At 32.8% G+C, this 22377-nt stretch overlaps 1 protein-coding gene across 8 annotated transcripts in view; it reads left to right on the top strand.

The window, feature by feature from the left end:
* Nucleotides 1–20517, top strand: part of GABPB1 (GA binding protein transcription factor beta subunit 1) — a 58081-nt gene extending 37564 nt beyond the window's left edge. For 2 of the 8 annotated variants that reach the window (XM_011355094.2, XM_023527839.1), the window contains exons 5-9: nt 78–225; nt 579–692; nt 10073–10258; nt 13073–13188; nt 19027–20517. In XM_011355094.2, the coding sequence (XP_011353396.1) occupies nt 78–225; nt 579–692; nt 10073–10258; nt 13073–13188; nt 19027–19179 (717 nt within the window). In that variant the 3' untranslated portion in view covers nt 19180–20517. Of the gene's footprint in view, nt 1–77; nt 226–578; nt 693–10072; nt 10259–13072; nt 13208–19026 lie in introns of all 8 variants that reach the window. The other 6 variants (XM_011355097.2, XM_023527843.1, XM_011355095.2 and 3 more) reach the window with 6 other exon arrangements.
* Nucleotides 20518–22377: the final 1860 nt, after the last annotated feature.

Genomic DNA, 22377 nt, shown 5'->3' with positions numbered 1-22377 from the left:
TTGTACTACATACATTGAGAGTCAGTGCTATATGTTCTGGTTATAACCTGAAACCATTGTGGTGATTTGTCCCTCAGATTGCTATGCAGAACCAAATCAACACAAACCCAGAGAGTCCCGACACTGTGACGATACATGCTGCAACACCACAGTTTATCATTGGACCTGGAGGGGTGGTGAACCTAACAGGTCTGGTATCTTCAGAAAATTCATCCAAGGCAACAGGTATTGAGATGCATATAGGATAGCTGTTGGGATTTTATGCTTTAGTACGTATTCATCCTTTTAAGAAAGGACAGTTGGAGAATGAGGGTAAGAATATTTTAGCCATCTTGGTTTTCTTTGTATAATTGGCAAAAAAACCAAATTTTTTTTTGAGACAAAATAATCTAAAGAACGCGTTACTGCAAAACGTATTGCCATATTATCTTCTAAAAACTAATGCTATCCAAGCCTGTTTTTCACAAAACGATTATTTTTCTAAGCTTCATTTAAGAATTGAATAAAGTAAAACACAATATCAAAAGCATGCATTAGGTTACACTTCTTAAAATTTCAATTCTTCTCTCTCCTCGTAGATGAAACGGGTGTGTCTGCTGTTCAGTTCGGAAACTCCTCCACATCAGTATTAGCTACATTAGCTGCCTTAGCTGAAGCATCTGCTCCCTTGTCCAATTCTTCAGAAACTCCAGGTTAGAAAAACAAGTCAAATGTGCACATTAAAAGTTGGAGATTGAAATATTTACAAAGGGCAGGAAGGTAATATAAAAGGCTGAAGTGGGCAGCATTGAGATTATGGCCCTCTGAAAGGAGTGGGGCAGGGCTGGGGTTACTCAGCTGTAGCTGATTATAGTGATGCCGGATTCTGTTTTTTTATGGGAAGTTAGAAATCTGGATTTTAAAAGCATATTAAATCTTGACAATTAATGAAACCTTAATTACAATTAAAAACAAATGTGTGATTCACAGAAAATATGTCTTTGTACCCAATTTGGCCTTTGTTGATTAGTCTTTTTGTATAAACAGTATGTAGATAAATACATAGGAATTTACTGTCTTTTTCATAACTTTTTATTTTTGTCAGTTCAATGAGAATGATATAAAATCTTAATGATGGACAGAACTAGGAAATAACACACCGACACCACCAGTAAGGGATAACAAACAGTATTAATAACTGGTTTAAATAAAGTTTACCTTTATACTGAACCAAAATAGTTCTTGCTGTAATTATTATGTAAATAAAAGATTTTTTTTTTATGAGAGAATTTTAAAAAATTATGCAAAATTCTTCTTACTGTAGTTTAAGTCATTTTATTTGGACTAATGTTTATAAAAGTAAAGAATAATTTGTTGTCATTCATTTTTTCAAAGTGCGATCAATAATAACAACAATTCATTGAATACCGTGTGTGCTATGCAGTGTGGTAAATTTTTTTACTTATGATCTTGTCTAATCCTCACCAAAAAGCTTGAAGGTGGATATTACTGATTTGACTCATAAAGGTGCTGCTGATTGAAAGATATTTTTTTTTCAGGCAGGGAAAACCTCCTTATCTATCTCTTTTCTTTCTCTCACTTTTTCTTTCTCTACTAACTAGTGATAAACATCCATTCTCCAGCTTCTTCAGCATCATAATTAATGTTTGAATTTAAGCTTTTGTATTTGAGAGTCTTCAGATTTTTCTGAATCACTTTTGGCTATTAGCAGTTATGTGTATCATATTGACATGCTGCTTTTATAACCCATGCCTAGATTTCTTTAGCACCTTTGTAATTACATAAGTGTGTCAAAGAAAATTAGTTTCATTGATGGTTTCCATTTGGTTAAACTTATACTTTTTTTGTCTTTATTTAAAGTATATATCTGAAAATTAAATAATTTTTCTTGAAAGTCTTCTAGAAGTTTTGACATTTAGATATTTAGCTCCATAAATTGGTCACACCAACTTCTCTAAATTCTACCTTTGAAAACGTTATGTGTGGTCTCGTCTGAGTGAATTAGTAATTTCAATAGACTTTTATTGCATGTGACTTATAGTGTTCTATGAGCACAATAATTTTTCCTTTCAATGCTATATCATAGTAGAATCTTTTCGAAGATATTTTAAGAACTTGAGTTGAGTTAAAGTTCCGATGACTACAATGCCACCAGTTAAATAACTCAGCCGAGGTACGTAATCTAAAGAAATATCTTCCCACAGCTCAATTTGCATATGCTCAGGCAAATTTTTTTTTCTGCCTTTTGCCTCTCCAGTTTCTTTTAACATTAGTTGTCATTTCTCATCCTCGTTTGAGAAATGTTTATATGTATTTTTCAAAAGACATCTTAGGATGTGGGAAATAAAGTAGTACTTCCATATTAAATATAATGAAACCAAGGTTCATGGAGGTTCAATAATTTTGCCTAAAGTAACAGAGCTATTAAGTGGTGAAAGGAGGTTTGTGCCCAAGGTCTGATTCCAAAACTGTGTGTCTATTACCACTATAACACACTGTCTCCTCTATACAGTTTCTTCAGGTGATCCGTGGAGTGGTCTCCTCTATAATGTTTATAATTTGGTTTGTGATAGGAATAAATATTTGTGAAATTATTATTTTGTCTTAAAAGTATCACTATTCTTGCTTTTACTACTGAGGTGTGTTTGTTGAAGCAGTCTGTTGAAATGTTTTCTACTTTTGCCATTTTTAAATGGTTGAAAACCAAAATATAAGAACCATAGTACACTAATTGGTGCTGCTCATATTCTTTTCTTTTACCAGCTAAGTAATACAATAAACACATCTGGATACCAAATAGCCAGAATGTAGCAGCAGATGGACCGCATTTGAAATGGAGGCTGGCTGGCTGACATGGTCCTATATATAGAGGGAAGGTATTTGTGATAGTCTAGGATACCATTCCATTTCACTTGGGAACTATGGCTTTAAATAGCATCTTCATAATTACATTAGGACCATCTTTCACAAATAAAACTAATCTTAATGTTAGTCCAGTGGAACCTTATAAAGGACATCAGTCTATTTAATGCTTTCATTGTGAAACCAGATGATATCGCTGTCTTGTCTTTATGTTGCAAGCAAATATAACTGCAGATTGTCAGTGTTTGATGATTATAATATCTCATTGAATTGCTTTCTTACTAGCATTTTTTTCATGTAAATATTTCCAGTTTTATTCTTTCCTCATAAACCTTTATCAAGTATTTAAACTGTGACTAAATTTTTAAATCTCCATGCATAATTTTTATGATTCTTTATCTCCTTAATAGTTGTTCATAGTTGTGTTAAATAATCATTAGCTCTACCCGGGTCCAGGCCAGGCCAGGTAAAAAAAAAAATGATGATGAAACAATTGATATTAATTGATATTTAATTTGGCATAATGAATTATAGAAAAAAATGGCTAATATTTATTGAGTTCTTGCTATATGCTTGTTACTGTGCTAAGTGCTTTACATACATTGTCTCATTTTGTTCTCATAGTAGTCATTTGAATTAAAATGTTATCTTTGACCTTTGACCAAGGTTTAATTTACAGCTTTGAGGTTGCAGAAATATTTTATTAGTATATCCTCAGTTGATATAAGGGACAGACTCACATTCAGCCAACTCATAAAAAGGGGATATGTAAATCAAGATGCTGTTATTTATTAAGAGAACATGCAATTATCTTTTGATACATGAAATTAACTTACTCATTTTGGAAACAAATCAGTAAAAAGAATTTACAGCTTTTAAAAATTATACACACATAATTTTCAAAAATTTGTTTAAACCATCCTTCAGAATTTTGAGTAATTCTGGAGAAAAACCAAGCAGTTCAACATTAATACAGTAATTTTCATTCCCTTTTATATATTGAAACAAACTAGTAGAACTCCTTGGAAATAGTTAGGAATTAGCTTATTAATTTATATACCCAATGATTAGAAGGCTGTATTCCTTTAAATAGTCTCTAATTCTAGTTTTCTACTAATTTGAATTCCTCTCAGTTAGACTTAATATGATAATGGTGACAATAGCAAGCAGGGTTCTTAAATTTTGTGTGAATCAGAATCTTCTTCTTAACAATACATTTGTTCCAGTTGTACCCCAGTCGATTCTGGTTGAGTAGACCCTGACATCTGTATTTCGAACATGCTCCCAAATGTGATTCTGATGATACACCAAGGTTTAAGAATTTGATCCAAGTTTTATAAGGTCTATTTCTATTACTGAATTTGGTATAGTGAATATCTGAAGATTATAAGTGTATTATACCGAAGGTTTGCTTAAATAATGTATATTAATTATTTTTATATGTAATTTAATATTCAATTATTTATGGGCTGCATAGGTGACCTCTATTAAGGAAAAGATGTGAGCGAGAGGAATGCCTTTCATAATAGCTTTAATAGTTAAATATGTTTAGATGCTTGCTACTTAATCTTTTCAGGAGTTGAATAATTAAGAAACAGGCTTCAGGTAATTAGGACATAATTAAAATAAAAATGTGACATTGATTATCAAGACCAAATTACTCATATCGAGGTGAAAAGAGTGTTTATCATGTTGTGCACTTTAAGAATAAAACAAAACAGATTAATTATTCATTGCCAACAGGCTATAGACCCAGTAGGATTTACTTATCTCTAATTTATGTGCCTCTATAAGTTTTCCCTTATTTATATATACTGTTATCCTAATACATTGATTTCTGTTTGGAGAGATCAGAAAACTTTTGTAGTTTATGGTAATTCCTATGAAATTGTATCTCTAACAGATACTGATCAGTGAGCATTGATAAAATTGTGGTTTAAAGAAAATTAATATTACTGACCTCTGTTTTATTAAGAAAAAAAAGAATTGTTTCAGGGTACTAGTGTGGCTACCTACTTAAACTAAGGGAACGTATTTATTTTACTGGCCTCTAAGTTAAGTAGATATCTACCATATTTGCTGGAAGTTCCCATAATTAGGCTTGATGATTTTGGGAGTTACACTTTTCTATTGACTGATATTTCATGTTCTTATATCATGTAACGAGTCTAATTTGCAGTCTAGTTTTGGCTCCTTTTTCCTCTTTAGTATTTGGGTACTTTTGCTTTATTCAATTTGTTGTGGTAATTACCTAGCCAGGTAGGAGATTTAGCTTCAGAAAATAATGTACTAGTTCTATGTGTTTAGGCACAATTGAATATTTCATTGGACTGGCAAGGTTTGCAGAGATTCTGTTAGCATATGCTTTATTATTTTTTTCTTATGTTCTCATTTTACTAATTTTGGAAAAAGCAAGCATTTTCTTGAAACATACATATTTGAATGTTTCTCATAGTATATATTCCTGTGCATGAAACTAAAGTGAGGTTTTATTTCCTTTCAGGGTTTTAAGGTTGGTACTTAGATGTCTGTACTCCAGATGTAGAATGACCAGGCAGCTCTTTTGGAGCCAGCTCTTAGCGGCTTATTTTCCAAAGAATTGTCAAAAAATTTGAAGCTTAGCATTTCAATCTAGGAAATGTAAGAGGGAGAATGAAGTCAGGGAAAAAGCAAGGGGAAAATTACAGTTAGAAACATATAATCTTATTAGAGAAATGAGAAACAAACGTGAAAAGTCAAAGAGTAGGTTAAAATGTTTGAGAATTGTTATATAGGAGATTTGTAAATAAATTATTTAGACAGTTACTGTTGTCATTCTTCAGAGGAAAGAGATTATTTTTAGCTGAAGTTGGGCACAGGGTGGATGGAGTGGGGTGGCGCCCTGAAGTGTGGATGGAGTTTAGGGAGTTAGATAGCAGAGAAATCATTCAAATTATTCCAATTTGGAAGTTACTCCAGAATGAAGACACAGAAAAGTAAAAGTTTTCTTTTGGGTATTGCAACTCCCTTTTTTCTCAAGAGGAAAACCACCGCTGTGTAGTACACTATTTATTAATAAGCAGAAGCAATCCTTTCTTTTGACCAAAGTTTACAGGCTGCTCTGTTATAGGCATTTTCTATTTGAAAAATCAAAATTCCAGGAAACTCACACCCTACTCCCTTTCTTCCTGCTTTAAAACAAAAGAAAAATGTACAAATAATAATTCATGGAGGGGATATATCAGGTTTTGTGTTAAAGGAGTAACTCAGAACTGTTCTTAAGCTAAAATTTCCATTTCTTGGTTTACCAAGAGCTGTTCATTTACAATGAGGAAAATATTTATTCATTGATTGGACAGATTTTTGTTGAACATCTCTCATGTCCTGGGTAGTATGCTAGGTGCTAGAAAGAAAATGGCAAACAGTCAGATACATTCCCAACCTTTATGGAAGGTGTAGTCTTTTGGTAGAATGAGATATTAAACAGTTATTTACTCAGATAAATAATTGTGATTAGTGCTACATATAAAGAATACAAGGTTTTAATCTAGTCTGGAGGATCAGAGAATCTTCCCAGAGAAAGACATTTAAGATTTAAGCTAAAAATTCAATCAGAATTAGTAGAGCAAAACTTGGGGGAAGAATATTTTAGGAAGAGGGATGTGAAGTTTTTGAGGCAGGAAAGAACTTGTCCTTTCAGGGGATTTAGAAGCCAGTGTGGCCGAGCCTAGTGAGTGGGAGAGTAGTAACTCATGGTGGTTAAAGTAATATTACACAGGATTTTTTAAATGATGACCTTGACAGACTTTGGAAGGGAATTTAGTTAGGAGTCTAATGTAGTCAGCTAGGGAAGAGATATTGGTAGCTAGGATTAGGATTTGGCAAATAGGATTCTATTTGGAACATAGAATCAAAAATTATAATTGGTTAGATAGAGACCTTACATTTGCAGTGTAGTTTGTTCTTTTTAAGATAAGCTCATAAATCACTGTTTTATAACTATAGCCTGTAGTCGTATATTGACTTTGCTTTGGTTAGCCTTATTCTTCATTGTGGCCCAGCTATATAATCCTTTGATTAAGTAGACATCTATGACCACCCTTCCTCCAATTGTTAATAAGGTGGTTTTTCCAAAGGTGTAATGTATCTGGTGATTGTTTCCCTCCTTTCTCCTAATAGTGAAATTTGAATCAGGTATCCTTTAGACATAGTTCTTTGTTCCTAAAATATTATATATATGTATATATGTGTATATGTATATATATCATTACTTGAATATTATATATGTTTTTTTAATAACGCTTTAAAATTTTTATGATTTTTTGTTTCAACATTGCACTATTGGGTTGTTCTTAGGGTTTCTGGTGGGGGGGCACTTTGTCTTTTATGTAATTGGTTTCCTTACAATTTTTAAAAAATTCCTTACGATAGCACAACTTAAAAAGAAAGCTTTTTAGATGAAAGGCAAGAACTCTATTAATGATAGTCATTACAAACAGTGCAAAGATGAAAGTTCTTGAGTTGTGCCTTGATTGTGTGTGATCTCAGAAATTTCTTACATATGATTATGCTTTAAAATATTTACTACTTGTAGTTATCATTCAGCATTTCTTTTTCATATGGATATGTTTTTTAAAAATCAAAGCAATAGTTAATGTGTTTGAAAACCTTAGTAGTTGTTCTATTGAATATATTACTATTTTATGCTGTATATTTTATTTTATGATTATCTTCCTGAAATTTTCTTAAGTGCTTGGTGATAAAGGCTAATTATAGTTTAAGACAAACAAAACTGAGAGAACTCAAAACACAAAGGTTGTTTGCATTTTGAATATTATCTTCTGCGGTTTGTATTATGAACTTGGATTATCAAATAAAACATAACAGGGTTGCTGCCAGGCCTATTGCCATGAATGCATCCTTGAAAACCAGGGTCCTAGTACTTATCTTGCTTTAAAAAAAAAGTTCTTATAACTAGGACCTCTCTCTGTCCTTAATAAATCCCGTGGTCACTGACGTCCATGATGTTCTGCTGGGAACCGGTAGCAGTATAACATGTTTCAGAGCAGCTGTATATCTGAATGGTGGCATGACTTCTGGAGATAATGGCTTTATTTAATTACACTTTTGGTAAAGAGTTGCCTCAAATAACACATTTATAAGGCTATATCATTTAGAAATAGTTTTTATCTCATTTCTTTTTTTAGATCTAATCCTATTAAAACATTTTTTATGTTGACAGTTTTAAACCCATAAAAACATTGGAAGATGAATTTTCTACCTTTCACCTATATTTAACAGCTGTTAACATCTTGCCACACCTGCATCTTCTCTCTCTCTCTCTTTCACACACACACACACACACACACACACACACACACACACTTTTATTTTGCTAAATTATCTGAAAGTAGGCTGCAGACATCCTGACACTTCATCCTTAAATACTTCAGCATGTATCTCCCAAGAACAAGGACAGCCTCCTACATGTTCACAACTCTATTATATTTCCTTAAAACATTAACCTTAATTTAGTAACATTATATGACGTCCATAATTTGAGTTTCCCCAATATCCTCAAGATGTCCTTTATAACTCTTTTTCATCCAGGATCCTATCAAAGTTCAGATGTTTGATTTTTGTGTATCTCTTGACTCCCCCAACCTAGGACAGTTCTCCTGCCTCCATTGTTCTTTATGACATTGAATTCTTTGTAGAGTCTAAGTCAGTTGTCTGCAGGATCCCCCATCTTCTGGACTCATTTATTGCTTAATAATTAGATTCAGGTCAGACATTTCCAGGAAGAACACAAATGATATTTTGTAATCTCTCATTGTATCACATTAGGAGGCACATAATGTCAAGCAATCCTGATAATGACCCCTTGGTGAGAGTGGCGATTGCCAGGTCTTGATAGGCACGTTTTTCTCTTTGTAACTAATACTAATCTTTGGTGTGATACTTTGAGAACATTTGAATATCTTGTTTCCTCCAAAAATTTCACCAACGGTTTTAACATCCATTAGTCATCCTTGCTTAAATCAGTTATTACATTGGGGTTATAATAATAATATTTCTTATTTTGTCAATTAGATATCACTCTTCTATCAAGAAGACCTTTCCTCTATCCCCATTCCTCTCGTTTTTCATGAGGTATTATTATAGATAGATTTTTAAAAATTCAGTGTCATTATTCCTTTTGACATTTTTTAATTGAAGTATAACATACAGGAATGTGTGTAAATCATAAGTATGCAGTATCATTGCTCAGTTCAGAAATGGAAAGTACACAGTATATATTGTGTCTGATTTATATCACTCAGCATGGTGTTTTGTCACATTTATTTATGTTTTGCCTTTAGTTACTTAAATTGCTGTGTAATATTAATAAATGAGTCTATTTATTTGTTCACTATTTATTTGTTCTATTTATTTGTTCTATTTTTGATGGATACTTGGTTTGTTTCAAGTTTTTGACTTTTAAGTAGAGCTGCTATGAATGCTTTTGTGTATGTTTTTTTAGGATCAGTAGTTGGTCATAGGATTGCCTGTGGGAAAGGATTTTGGCAGTATTAACTTATAATTTCTTTACCTAAACAAAGTTAGGGGTGCTCTTTTCAGGTGCCAGAGTCCTCCCTGAGCCCTCCATAAAGTATTAAGAGCATAGTTTTGGATTTTATTGATATAAATGTTAATATATTGTATTATTCACCAGCAAACAGTACCAGATCTGTATTCCACTTACTATCAAGGCAACCTTTGCTCACACAATCCAAAAAGAGAATACTGTTTCTTCTGTCTATTTGAAAAAATACGTTTTGATATTTCATTGAATATGGAATTATTTATCAACTCATATGTAAATGTAAGTGGAATATAACCACGTACAAAATTCTCTTTTGGATTGTGGAGTTTTATTAAGCAGATGTAAACTTTGTCAAATCTGTGATCTTAGTAGACCTTAAAATTTTGTACATCATCTAACTAAATGAAGAAGAACTATTTATTTAAACACATACATGTATAGATAGTTAGAACTCACTTACTGTAAATTGTGACTTGTAATAAACTGTTTAAATAGCTATATACTGCATCACTGGAGACTAAAATTTAAAACCATGTAAAAGCTTTTCTGTGTAAGAAAGAAGCAGGGAAAACACAGGTAACAAAGCATGAAGAAACTTCTTTTATATATGTTCACTGATTTTTGCATATATATATTTTTTTCCAGTAGTGGCTACAGAGGAAGTAGTTACTGCAGAATCTGTGGATGGTGCAATTCAGCAAGTAGTTAGTTCAGGGGGTCAGCAAGTCATCACAATAGTTACAGATGGAATTCAGCTTGGAAATTTGCATTCCATTCCAACCAGTGGAATAGGTCAGCCCATCATCGTGACCATGCCAGATGGACAACAAGGTTGGTAGTAGGCATTTGTATAAAGTTTGTGTGTGTGCTCAATTTGCAGGAAATTGTAATATGTTTTCAAAGCATTTATCTTTGCCTTAAATTATATTTTTATAACCCTTTGCAACAGATTTAACTGCCTAATTTTATTTGCTTAGGCTAATATTAAAATTAGCTTGTTTTCTCTGAGTATATACTAGATGGAAAAAGGAATTGTCTCTAAGGCATCCTAGTTGGAAGATGAGCTTAAATAAATAATTCAAAATCAGCATTGGACAATAATTTCCTAGTCCATTTAATGCAATTCAGAAAAATATATGGGCTTTTAAAAGTACCATATAAGAAAGGCTACTTAAAAAGAAGTACTTGAAGACTTGAAGTGGGAATGTGGTGGCAACTTTTAGCAGCTTCGCTGATAATTTTCCCATTTCTTTCTTGGAAACTGTAGAGAACAATAAGATGGATGAAATAGAAGCCCCAACTGTATTTTCAGTAAAACTAAAAGGTTGAGGAAAATGCAAAACTCCATATTTTAAGTGCTGCCAAAAACATCTAAGTCCATTATAGCCAGGGCAAGAGAACTCTCATGAAAACTCACAATAGTACATCAAGTAAAGAAAAGGATTGAGCTCAGAAATCAGCAATAAATGTACACTCCCAGAAAGACAGGGCCCAGTTTGAGTAGGAAGTGCTTCAAGCAAGGCTAAGATAGAATAGGGCATGAATACTGGAGGAAGCAGAAAGAAAAGGTGCAGAAAATTCTGAGCACTGTCTTGCACCCAGTCCTGAAATAAAAAAGTATGTGCACACACATACCTTTTAGAAAATGACTAGGATTGTGAAGACCGTATCTTTTCATGGTCAGTGAAGGAATTATGAAAGGGAAGGGCTGGAGGTAGAAGTTCTCCTAAACTAGATTTGGTTTAGTGACAGAGGAGGTGTGACACTATAGAGAGACCAGATCTCAAGGATAGAGTTTGTCACAGTAGCATTAGAGGAGGAAACCCTTGACGTGTGAAGCCTGAAAGGCTTTTCTCCTGCAGAAATCTGCTGATTGTTCCTCCAAGATTTGTATCAGGCCCAGGTGCTTTCACAAAGCTTTAAGTTTAAAGAACTAATTCTAATTGTATAAAAAAGAAGAAAACTTTCAAGGTATTTATATAAAGCAGATATAACATTGTTTTCAAAACCTGACATTTATACAGACAAACTAATCTCATTGATGAACAAATGGAAAGAAACTCATGGTTTTGAACGGGAAGATTCACTATCATAAAGCTCTCAGTACTTCCTGAGTTAATTTATAAATGTAACATGTTATGAAAAAAAGACTATTAGTTTGCGAGGGGTGCCATAACAAAATACCACAGACTGAGTGACTTAACAGAGGCTTAAAGTTCAAGTCACAGTGTTGCCAGGTTTGGTTTCTTCTGAGGCCTCTCTCTGGCTTGCAGATAGCTGCCCTTAGCCATCTCCTATGTCTTCACTTGGTTGTCCCTGGGCTGTGTGTGTTGTCTGTGTCCTAATCGTCTCTCCTTATAACGACACCAGGCATGTTGGATTAGGACCCACCCAAATGACCCCATTTTACCTTATTTACCTCTTTACACTCTTTATCTCTAAACACAGTCATATTCTAAAGTACTGGGGTTTAGGACTTAAACATTCAAATTTTGAGGGGACACAGTTCATCCCATAACAAAGATCAACAGATCGTTTTCTGAAAATAGCCAAATAGAGTCTAAAGTTTATATTGTTGAGGAGAGGAGGGACGAAGAATAAGGAAAACTATGAAAAAGAAGAACAATAAGAGGAACTTAACCAAATATTAAACTTTTAAAGACTCTATAAGTCAAAATGTGTAAATGACACGAATATATACACTATGTAGACAGTCCAGTGAAACAGATAAAAGGTTCTTAGATTCTTCTTGCATTAATTTAAAGTGTAACAAAATATGATATGAGTTAAAAGAAATACAACACTTTAATTCTGTTTCTAATGTTTTAAATTACATTGCACTAAATACACATTAGTTTTACTTTTTTCATTTCTGTTTACATTTATAAATGACAAAAAACATTAAAGGCTATGGAACAATTACAGTTTTCCCAGTTGGCTATTAAGATTGTTTTGCATGGTTTCAGCTTGCATAGTTTTATGGTCTTGCAATGTTATGCGGAGCAAGGGCTGCCTCTCTCCGTATATTTACATTTATATAAAGAGATAACTAAAAATTGGAACAAAATACAACAACCCAATAGAAAAACAAGCAAAGTTTATAAACAGATGACATTCAAATGGTGTTGCCATATAGCAGAATATTACGCAACTAAATAAAAGAAATCTTTGTAGTGATGAAAGATATTGTAGATGTATGGAGTGAAAAAAGGAATTGCAGAACAGTGTATCTATGTTTTGTATGTATGCTACCTTTTGTGTTAGAAAGGAAAATGAGAGTGTATGTTGGTGTTTTTACGTAAATAACACCAGAACAATACAGAAATAAAAGTGATTGTGTTAGCAGGAGTGGAGTGAAACCTCTCAAAATATGCTTGTTAAATATTGTTTTGATTTTGAGACATATGAATGTATTATCTATAAATAATTTTTAAAAATAAATAGGTACTTTAAACAAAGAGATTTTTAGTAAAAAAACAAGAGAGTGAAGACAAATACAGACATCCTCATAGAAAGCAAATCAGTGTTTTGAATTTATTGTTTTGGAATATATTTTAGATGAGTTGCATGAACAGTGTCAACCAGTTTTATTTCTACTAAACCTTTCTGAAAATTAAGTAATGTATACGTTTTTTTTCATTTTAGTATTAACAGTACCAGCAACAGACATTGCTGAAGAAACTGTTATAAGTGAAGAACCACCAGCTAAGAGACAATGTATCGAAATAATTGAAAACCGGGTGGAATCTGCAGAAATAGAAGTAAGGAGTCTTTTGCCCGGTGTGTTTTGCTGCAGTCATCCAAAATAAATTCAATTGCCTTTATTTTTTTGTCATATATTTATTACTGACAGTGTTGTTTTGATACAGAATGAGAGTACTTAGTATTCTTTTGTTTAATTTTTGCCGTATACATCTAGCAAGCCCTCAATAAATAAATATTGAATGAATGAATGAATGAGTGAAGAATTTGTTTGTAACAAAGTCTGTCACCCTGGTAACATTGGAATGTCTTTGGTTCTTACACTCCATCCTTTATTTTTCATTAATTTACATGCATCATTCTCACAACTCACTGAAGGAAATATCACTATATATTGACTAAAAAATTTTTTTCTTTCAAAAGTAAAATGCAAATGCCTATTTGGATTGGAGGATCCTTTTAAAAAAGGCTGATTTTGTGAACTGGGTTATTTATTAAAAAACTGTAGACAACTGCTTATTTCACTATTAAGTCCTTTGAGGAAATTAAATTTAGACTAACTATTGGTGGGATTCAACTTTTTTTAATCTCCCTAGTTAGACTGTGAGTGTAAACCAGTGTGTAAGTGTAACCAACCCATGATAACTTCACAGCATTTTTTCTCACATGACCGTAAATAAAATCATGTCCCCGAAATTTGATATTAACATATCAAATGAAAATAAAGTTATTCAAAAAGTTATTTTGGAGTTTTATGAGAATTGAAAAAGCATACTCATTATATACATACTCATAATATCTGATATATGTGAATAGTAAATGTTGGTGAATATTTAAGGTTTCTGTTAGCATAGAAAAGAGAGGATTTGGGGGAAAAAGTCACTAAAAGGCAACATAATCTGAGGAAAATTAGAAAATGTCTTCATCCAAATTCATTTAAATGTACGACTGGTATATCTTTGGCCACAATCACAAAGAATATGTTACTGAATTAAAAAGATTATCTGATTCACGGTATAGCCAGAATATTTGGTAAAACTGATCTTTTCAGTATCTTTTTCTAGTATGTCAGAGAATCTTTTTTTCCTGGCATATAAGGTAAAAAATATTTTTGTTGTGTACTTTGCTTTAACTATTTAATAAAACTTTTTAAATTACTTGAATTTTTATTAAACATAAACCTACCCAGTTCAACAAATTGTATTTTCAAAACATTGACTGTATAGTCTATACCTGTATTTACCTAACAGCCAGTGAGAGTTGCTGTTTTCCTCAGAATTCCACTTCATTCCTCTGTCTTTCAGAGACCAAGGAGAACAATTGCAAATAACAGGAAAGTATGAATTGAGGTATATAAATGAACTAGAACCAAGAAGGTAGAACTTCAGGGAAATGGAGTTTTAGCTTGGTATAAAGAGAGTGTTTTTTTTTTTTTTAGGAATTAGAGCTTTCTGGTAATGGAAATCTTATTCTCCATCACCAGAAATGTTCAAGCGGAGATTGTGTGATTTCTTAGAGCCACTACTGAGAGACCTTGAAACAGTGAGTTTAGATGGTAGAGGTGGGCTGGAGGTGTAGAATAAAGAGAGACCCCTCGTAATTATTTTCGTATAATATATGAACTGGTTTTGTTTCCTTAGATGACCAATAGAATTGTCTTGTGGCAGATTTTATACTCCTCTCTAAGTGATAGTTTGGCCATTCATCCAAAAAGTTTCTCTAAGGCAGTGGTTCTCTGGGAAAGTTTTGACCCCACAGGACATTTGGCAATGTCTGGAGACATTTTGGGTTGTCACAGCTAGGTGGGTTCTACATTTAGTGGATAGAGGCCAGGGATGCTGCTAAACATCCTGCAATGTACAGGACGGACCCCCACAATAAAGAATTATCTGGTCCAAGACGTCAGTGCTGAGATTGAGAAACTCTCCTGTAAAGGAACTTAAAACTTAACTTTTTATACAGAATCTAACATGTTTGGGTTTTCTCTGTGTGTCCACTACTACCAGAGTGAAAATAAAGAAAATGCTAAGAATTAGTGTTTACAGTTTCCCAGCTAACATTGGACAAGTTTATCATATAGTCTCTGGAAAAATCAGTTTAAATTGTAAAAAATTTATTGTAAATGTTGTGGCTTTTACATCTGCATTATAGCAATATAGGAAATGAAATAGGTTTGTTTTTTAGAGAAGAGGTATGAACAAGACCAAATTGCAACACTGTATATCGTTTTGTTATCACCCTTAGGTATTACTACACAATATATATTAGGAAGGAAGTGTGCTGTTTATGGACTTCTTCCATAAATAGCCTATTCTTAATTGAAATTAACACTTTCTTTGTGCATGTAGGAGGGAAGAGATGTAATTAGTACATTAGGAACAGATTTTTTTTCTATTAGTGGTGTGAATTCAGGAAATAGTTTTACCTTTTCTTTGCCATGGAGGTTAGAGATGAATATGTTTATTAGCAAGTTTTATTGATTTATTTTTATAGACTATTTGTTTCTTTTAACCAGTGATAGATTGGGATCTTTAGTGTTCTTTTAAAAATTGGTTTCTGTAAACTTTATACAGTGTTTCATTTGATACAGATTTTTTTCAGTCTTTTCCTTTTATTAGTGAATATCTTTTTGATCATCAAAATTTAAAATTTTTATAATCCTATCTCTGATAATTTTTTTTCTGTAGGGCTGGAATAGGCAAAGTTTTTTCTGTAAAGTGTCAGATAGCAAATAGTTTTGGCTTTATGGGCTATACAGTCTTTCACTACTCAGTTTTGCTATTGTAGCAGATAAATTTGGAAAAGAGTAGATATAACTGTACTTTGATAAAACTTTATAAAAACAGAATCATATTTGGCCCATGGCAGTTAGAAAATTGATGCTTATGCACAAGCAAATGGACAGCTCACACATCTTGCCCAGTTTCTCTCTTTTAAAAAAAAACATTTAATGGTTAAGAATATGGATCTAGAATCAGATTTAGGTTTGAATTATATTTTATAATTTTCTGATTATATCTTAGTCAAGTTATTTAATCTTTTATGGCTTGGCTTCTCCATCAGTAAAAAGAGGAAAACAATAATATTTACATTATCAGCATGTTTTAAGCTTTAAAGGAGAATACATGCGAAGGACTAGCACAATGGTAGGCATATACTAAATGTGTGGTAAATGTTAATTGCTATTATTATCCTCTAAAATTATATGTTGAGATATGGTAGAGAAAAAAAATCACTAATAATTTTTTGCTTTATAATAGCTAAAGTAAAACAAATTTGAATATTAGAAAATTATATATTAAAAATGATAAAACAGCTACTAGCTGAGGCAGAATTCAGGAATCTTGTTTGAAAGTAAAGAAGCAAATTTAAGTTTTTCCTTGCTCTCTTATTTCATTGCCTAATGTAATTAATATATTGCTTGGGTTTGGAATTGTTGTATAAGATAAATACCTTTTTTTATTGCTACCAAATCTTGATTATTATCAGGATTTATTTTTCTTGGAATTCTTCAACATTATACTGTTAAAGGAAAAATTCTTTAGTACTACATATTAGTAAGCTAAAGCATATTTATTTAAAAAATATCAAAATCCTTTTTTTGTGGTTTTGTTGCAAAAGGTCAAAGCCATTGGATTGGCATATCTATTTAAACATAAATCTCAAATGTCAGTCTGCTGTACTATTTATGTATGAAACAACTAAATTACTGTTGGCGTTAAGGAAGTGTCTTGCATGTATTATATGTTCAGTAAATATTTGACAAATAAATTTGGAAAAAGGATCTCTTTGAGTAAAATAAGTGTTATTTTTAACTTTTTAGATATTTTCGTTTTGAAAAGTGAGATGACAAAAAGATTCTCTTCCTAAATACCTATATTTTTGACAAGTAAAAAATGAAAACACTTAAAAAAAACCCTTAATAACGTTTAACTATGCTTTCAGTCTTGAGGATTAAATTTATTCAAAGAGTAGTGCTATCGATCTTTGTTTTACAGATTTCAGGTTTTACAGATTTATTCAAGAAATAGAGTGTAAAATGAGTCTTTTGTTTGGCTTAGTAGCAGAAGGGAGCTATCTTTTCATTTATATTAAGATATATTCTACTGATTGAAATAAAAATATCCAATGAGGAAAATAGTATTAAACTGTATTCACTGTTAGATTGTTTACCTTACTTGGTTTGTGTTTATATTCCAAAACAATTGTGAATCCTTTGCTGTTTCTAAATCTTGATAAATAGCTAATACCAGAAGATACCTTGGAATATCTGTTCCACCAAATCAGGGCAAGTTTTCTATCCATATTCAAAACTTTGGCTACCAAAGGATCTTCTTAACACATGTAAAATTTTTAAACACTTATGGATGGCTCTGAGTGTTCCTGCCAGAGGTGGGGTCTGGCTCCTGGGGAAGCAGCACCCATTTCCCACCCTTCCCGTTGATGTACTTAAAGTCCTCCATAGTTCATTGCCAGGACACTGGCGTTGACTGCTTAGATGAGGCTCATTTCTTGAGTGTCCTTTCTGATTTGTTCCTACTCTGTCATCTTGCCTGGAGTATAAGGGTAAGAAGTGGGTAAGAAAAGGGTGGCAGGGTAGTGTTTGGCATTTCTTCAGTTGGAGACAAAGGTCACACCTTTATCCTACTTGTACATTTTGAGTAATTGGAAGATTTGAAGGCTACTTGTATAATCAATCACTCCCACATTTGATGGCTCCACGGGAAAAATAACTGTTAGATCTAGCTTCATTCCCAGTGTGGTATCACAAGAAGGCAGAAGTCTTAAATATGCTCCTTGTGGGCTGTGTGAATAGTGAAGGAGGGAACATTTTGGTGTCCACAGTGGACAAGGGTCAAGGAGATGATAGAAAAGAAATTCATACTGTCCTCTTCCCCAGCAAGCTGCTGACCCTTTGCCTTCAGTTCCCTCTAGTCATGTGTCTTGACCAGTGTGAGCCTGGCCTTTCTTGTGATTAATAGTCCTACCCTTGGTCCACCACCCTGCTAAGAGGTCCTGGGCCTTTGTAATGAGGTTAAGCTTGGGCCTGTGCAAGTTGAGCTTTTGTCCATGTGCTTACTAAAGGTATGGAATCAAATGTTTTCTCTTGTTTTTTTTTTTTTTTTTTTTGTGAGGCAACTGAATAGAGACAGAAGGGGAAAGAATACCATTTTCATTGGAACAGATTTGTTTCAGCTCTCAATATGTTGAATTCATGTATTTTATACCTGTATAATTTATTATGTTACAGTAGAGAAATTAGTATTTTATTGGTTTGTAAAGTGGTATAATTAAGGAAATACTAATCTAGACCAGAACTTGTTCTTTTAGAGATTAGGAATCTTCTTTGTTATCATAGAGGAAGATAGTTTCAAAAACAGTAATATTAGAATCTCATAAACTCAACCCCTTATTCGTTTACCATAAGAAAGCTGTATCATCTCTGAGCATTATTTTCCTCATCTGTAAAATCTATCTTTGAGGCTTGCTATTGGAAATCACCTTTTTTAGTCATATAATGGATGCTAAATAAATATTGTTTATAAATATTAACTTTAGACAAAAATATCACAGATAGAGATGTAAAGAGATAATGGTTATATGTTTCCCTCTTAAAGCTCTTCACTAGTATTTTTTTGGAGTACCTAATTTGGGTTCATTATGTTAGTCTTATTTCTAATTAGGAAATAATTTCCTTGAGGTGAGGAACTATAATCTTTATTGCACAGTGTGGAGCACAAAATTAGGAGCTTTAGTAGCAAACTGGTTGAAAAGGCAAGACATCTAGGAAATATCAATTCGTGGCTACTTTTAGCTACTATAGATTTTTTTTATTTAAAGGACGCATGTGTTCATGTTTTTGTACAAAAATTGAAAAGACTTTCTTTTTTAATTAGGAAAGAGAAGCTCTTCAGAAACAGCTGGATGAAGCAAATAGAGAAGCACAAAAATATCGACAACAGCTTCTAAAGAAAGAACAGGAAGCAGAGGCCTACAGACAGAAATTAGAAGCTATGACTCGTCTTCAGACTAATAAAGAAGCCGTTTAATTGAAATGAACATGTAGTTTGAGTTTACTTTTGGTCAAGAAAGCATACAATCTTGAACTGTACACAATAAGGTGCAGTCATGGGAAGACAGGATAATAGAAGAGACTACCGATTGATAATTGGACTTAAGCCATGAGCTCTGAATTCTTGTAACATAAAACTTTACATTAGAAGTTGTGAAATGTATTTAAAACTGAATTCTGTAAATAGTTTTTGTTTTTTTTTTACAGTTCCAAATGAGTTGATAAAGATTGTTGAAGAGATCCAAAAACACAATAAGCCACTGTTTTTGTGAATTCTTTTTGATTTTAGTACGAACCTTAATTTTTCAGAAACAGCAGTTTTGAAGGTGATCGTTGTTGATTAGACCAAATGATGTGCAGTAATTATGTGGTGGACTGATGCTGGAATTACTCCTGTAGGTATAAACTTCTGTATGAAGAGAAGATTTCTCCCAGGAAATCTTGTACAGCTTTAAGTTGTCTCAGATTCTCTGAAAACATTTTTTAGAAAGCAGATTTTTATATTTGTTCAACTTCAGCTATATCCAAGTAGATTTACATGTATATGAAGCAAATATTTTTTAAACTTTGTGTTTGTACATATTCTGCATGTTTTATAATTTCAAAATGCATCACTTGCAAAGGTATTTTTTCCCAGAAAGATGATGAAAGTTACTAGGGGAAATAAAAGCCCTTTTATTCTGTAGCTCAACTAAGTAAGCTAGCAGCTGGTTTTATCGGAATGACAATGTTCTTGGAAGGAGCGGCTTTTAAGATAACTTGAATTTGCAAACTGCAAAATCTAGGCTCTTTTTTGAAAATTTCATAGTGGGGACGTGAAACTGAATTCTGTGCCTTTCATCATGATTTCCACATGAAAGCACTTTAAGGCACTAAATTTTAAGATAATGTTTTTGGAAAATTCAAAGCGTATGGATGTCTGAAATATTTCATGGACTCATTCCCCCCCAGGAAATTCTTATGGAAAAAAATTGCTTTTGTATCTAGAACAAGAACTTTTTGTACTATAGTGATGCTATGGGATATGTCTACCATAACTTTTCCTTTTTCTTGTGAAAGCTGTATGTGCTGTAATTTGCTCTCATCACAATATTGTTGAATTCCAGAATGTATGGATATTAAACTCCGTCAATTCTTTTTTTGTAAAACATAACTTCAAACCTTTTTTCTTTATTTTTTAATGTTTTATTGCTTTATGAAAATGTTTAACCCTAAAACGCTTCTAGATTACCTATACTGTATAAAGAAGCTATTACCCTTAAAATTGTACTCTGGTCTACTTTTCTATTTTACAATTAAATATCTTTTCCACGTATGTTCAGTGTAGACTTATATTTTGACCACATTTTATTCACACATTAAAAATTTTATTGTTTATTAAAGCCTTATTTCACCATATGAAAATATATCTTCACACTGTGTCTTAAAAGTCCTTGAGGTAACTTGGGAATTTGTTATTTCTCACTGGAGTTATCAGTGTAGTTGTGAATGTAATAAAAGGATCCGTGAAGCCTGATAGTTACTATTTGGAAACTCTTAGGTTTTAGGACAAATTAAGAAATCTATAAAGAAGAGAAAAAATACATTTTCAGTTTTCCTAAATTTGTGTGTGTGTGTGTGTGTGTGTGTGTGTGTGTGTGTGTGTGTGTGTATATATATATATATATATATATATATATATATGTTATATTATCTAAAACTATGTTTTACAAATGCCAGGCCATATTTTCAGTAGCATGAAGATTCTTTTTCTATGTCTGTTTTTCACTTAGTGCATTTATGGATTTGTTAGGCGGGGTGCCCTGGCATATGCAGTGCTGGAGTAGAGAAAGGCCAGTGTGTTCACCCCAGGGTGCAGCCACTGTATAGTTTTACTTCTAGACGAGGTTGGCCCTGAAGAACCTTGAGACAGTGTTGGAAACAAGCTTCTGAAAGCTAATTTAATGCTTTGGCTTCTAGTCTCCTGTTCTGCTAGAAACTTGCCTGGTGCAAGAAAGCATGTCAATCTATAGGAACATTTGGCATAGATGGGAGGAAATTATTGGTACTTAAAAGGAGTTAAATCTATGTATTGGATGAATATTCAGCTGGCTTTGAGGGACAGTCACTTCAGATATGTTGGACTTGTGTAACTTCTCATCTACACCTGATTTAGTGATTTACTGAAATTATTTAGACAAGAATGTATAAAACTTAACAATGGGTTGCCTTTTTCTTTTTTTCTTTAGCTTCTATTTTCATTTGGGCCAGAAAAGCTTTACATTCTAATTATTCTCAATGGTGCTCTGAGCAGAGGATTCAAAGAGCTCACAGAATAAAAGTTTTCAGAAATCCACACTTAATGTGTTTTTATTAGGTAATGATGGATTTGCCACATTGATGATTAATTATTTCTGTTTATGTGCAAACCAACAGCTTCCAGAGCAGTCTTTCTCAAGAATGGTGCTGTGAGAGAATCAAGCCCTAAGACCCTAAGAGTTAGGGCCTAATGAATTTCTTGTAATGAATTAGTTTATTTCCTATAAACCTAGAATAATACTGGTTATGTACTTTCTTAGACACTGAGCTCGTTAGATGATTGCCTAATTTCTTGATTCAGATTTAATACTTCCCTATGTACAGTCGCTAGAACTCTAGGGTTACAAATTCTGAATTGAGTCTGATGCTTTGGGAAAACCTCATCTGGTGAGAGTTATCTGTAGGGACTATGCTTCTCAACTAATTTTTGTTGAGTGTTACTTGTTTTATATCTTATAATTATTTCCTAAAAGGGATTGTGATTTTTTTTTCCTTTGGCTTTTAGGAATTATTTTCTTCAGTCTTGCATGATACGAATGGCAGAGTACTTACACTGTTCTATGCCACTGGATTGCCCTATTTGTTTATGATGGTGGAGGGTTGGGAGTAGGGGAGCTTTCTACTATGATTCAAAAGAGCGAAGTTAGGGGAATATGAAATCCCATGTAATCTGGGGTATGCTTGTTTATAACAAAAAGATCTATGTACAAATATCTTTATCCAAAACATTGCTAATGAAAATCTATGCCAGTATGTGGTATAGATCTTGTTCCTTCAACAAAATCATTTATGATATTGTTTATTGAAAATTAGAAGAAACCCTTGCCCATAGCGGGAATTGATGAGTTGATACACATATTCATGGATACTTTATGCT

This window comes from Pteropus vampyrus, unplaced genomic scaffold (assembly GCF_000151845.1).
Source record: "Pteropus vampyrus isolate Shadow unplaced genomic scaffold, Pvam_2.0 Scaffold19, whole genome shotgun sequence".
Taxonomy (NCBI): Eukaryota; Metazoa; Chordata; class Mammalia; order Chiroptera; family Pteropodidae; genus Pteropus; species Pteropus vampyrus.
This window is presented reverse-complemented; position numbering and strand designations above follow the sequence as displayed.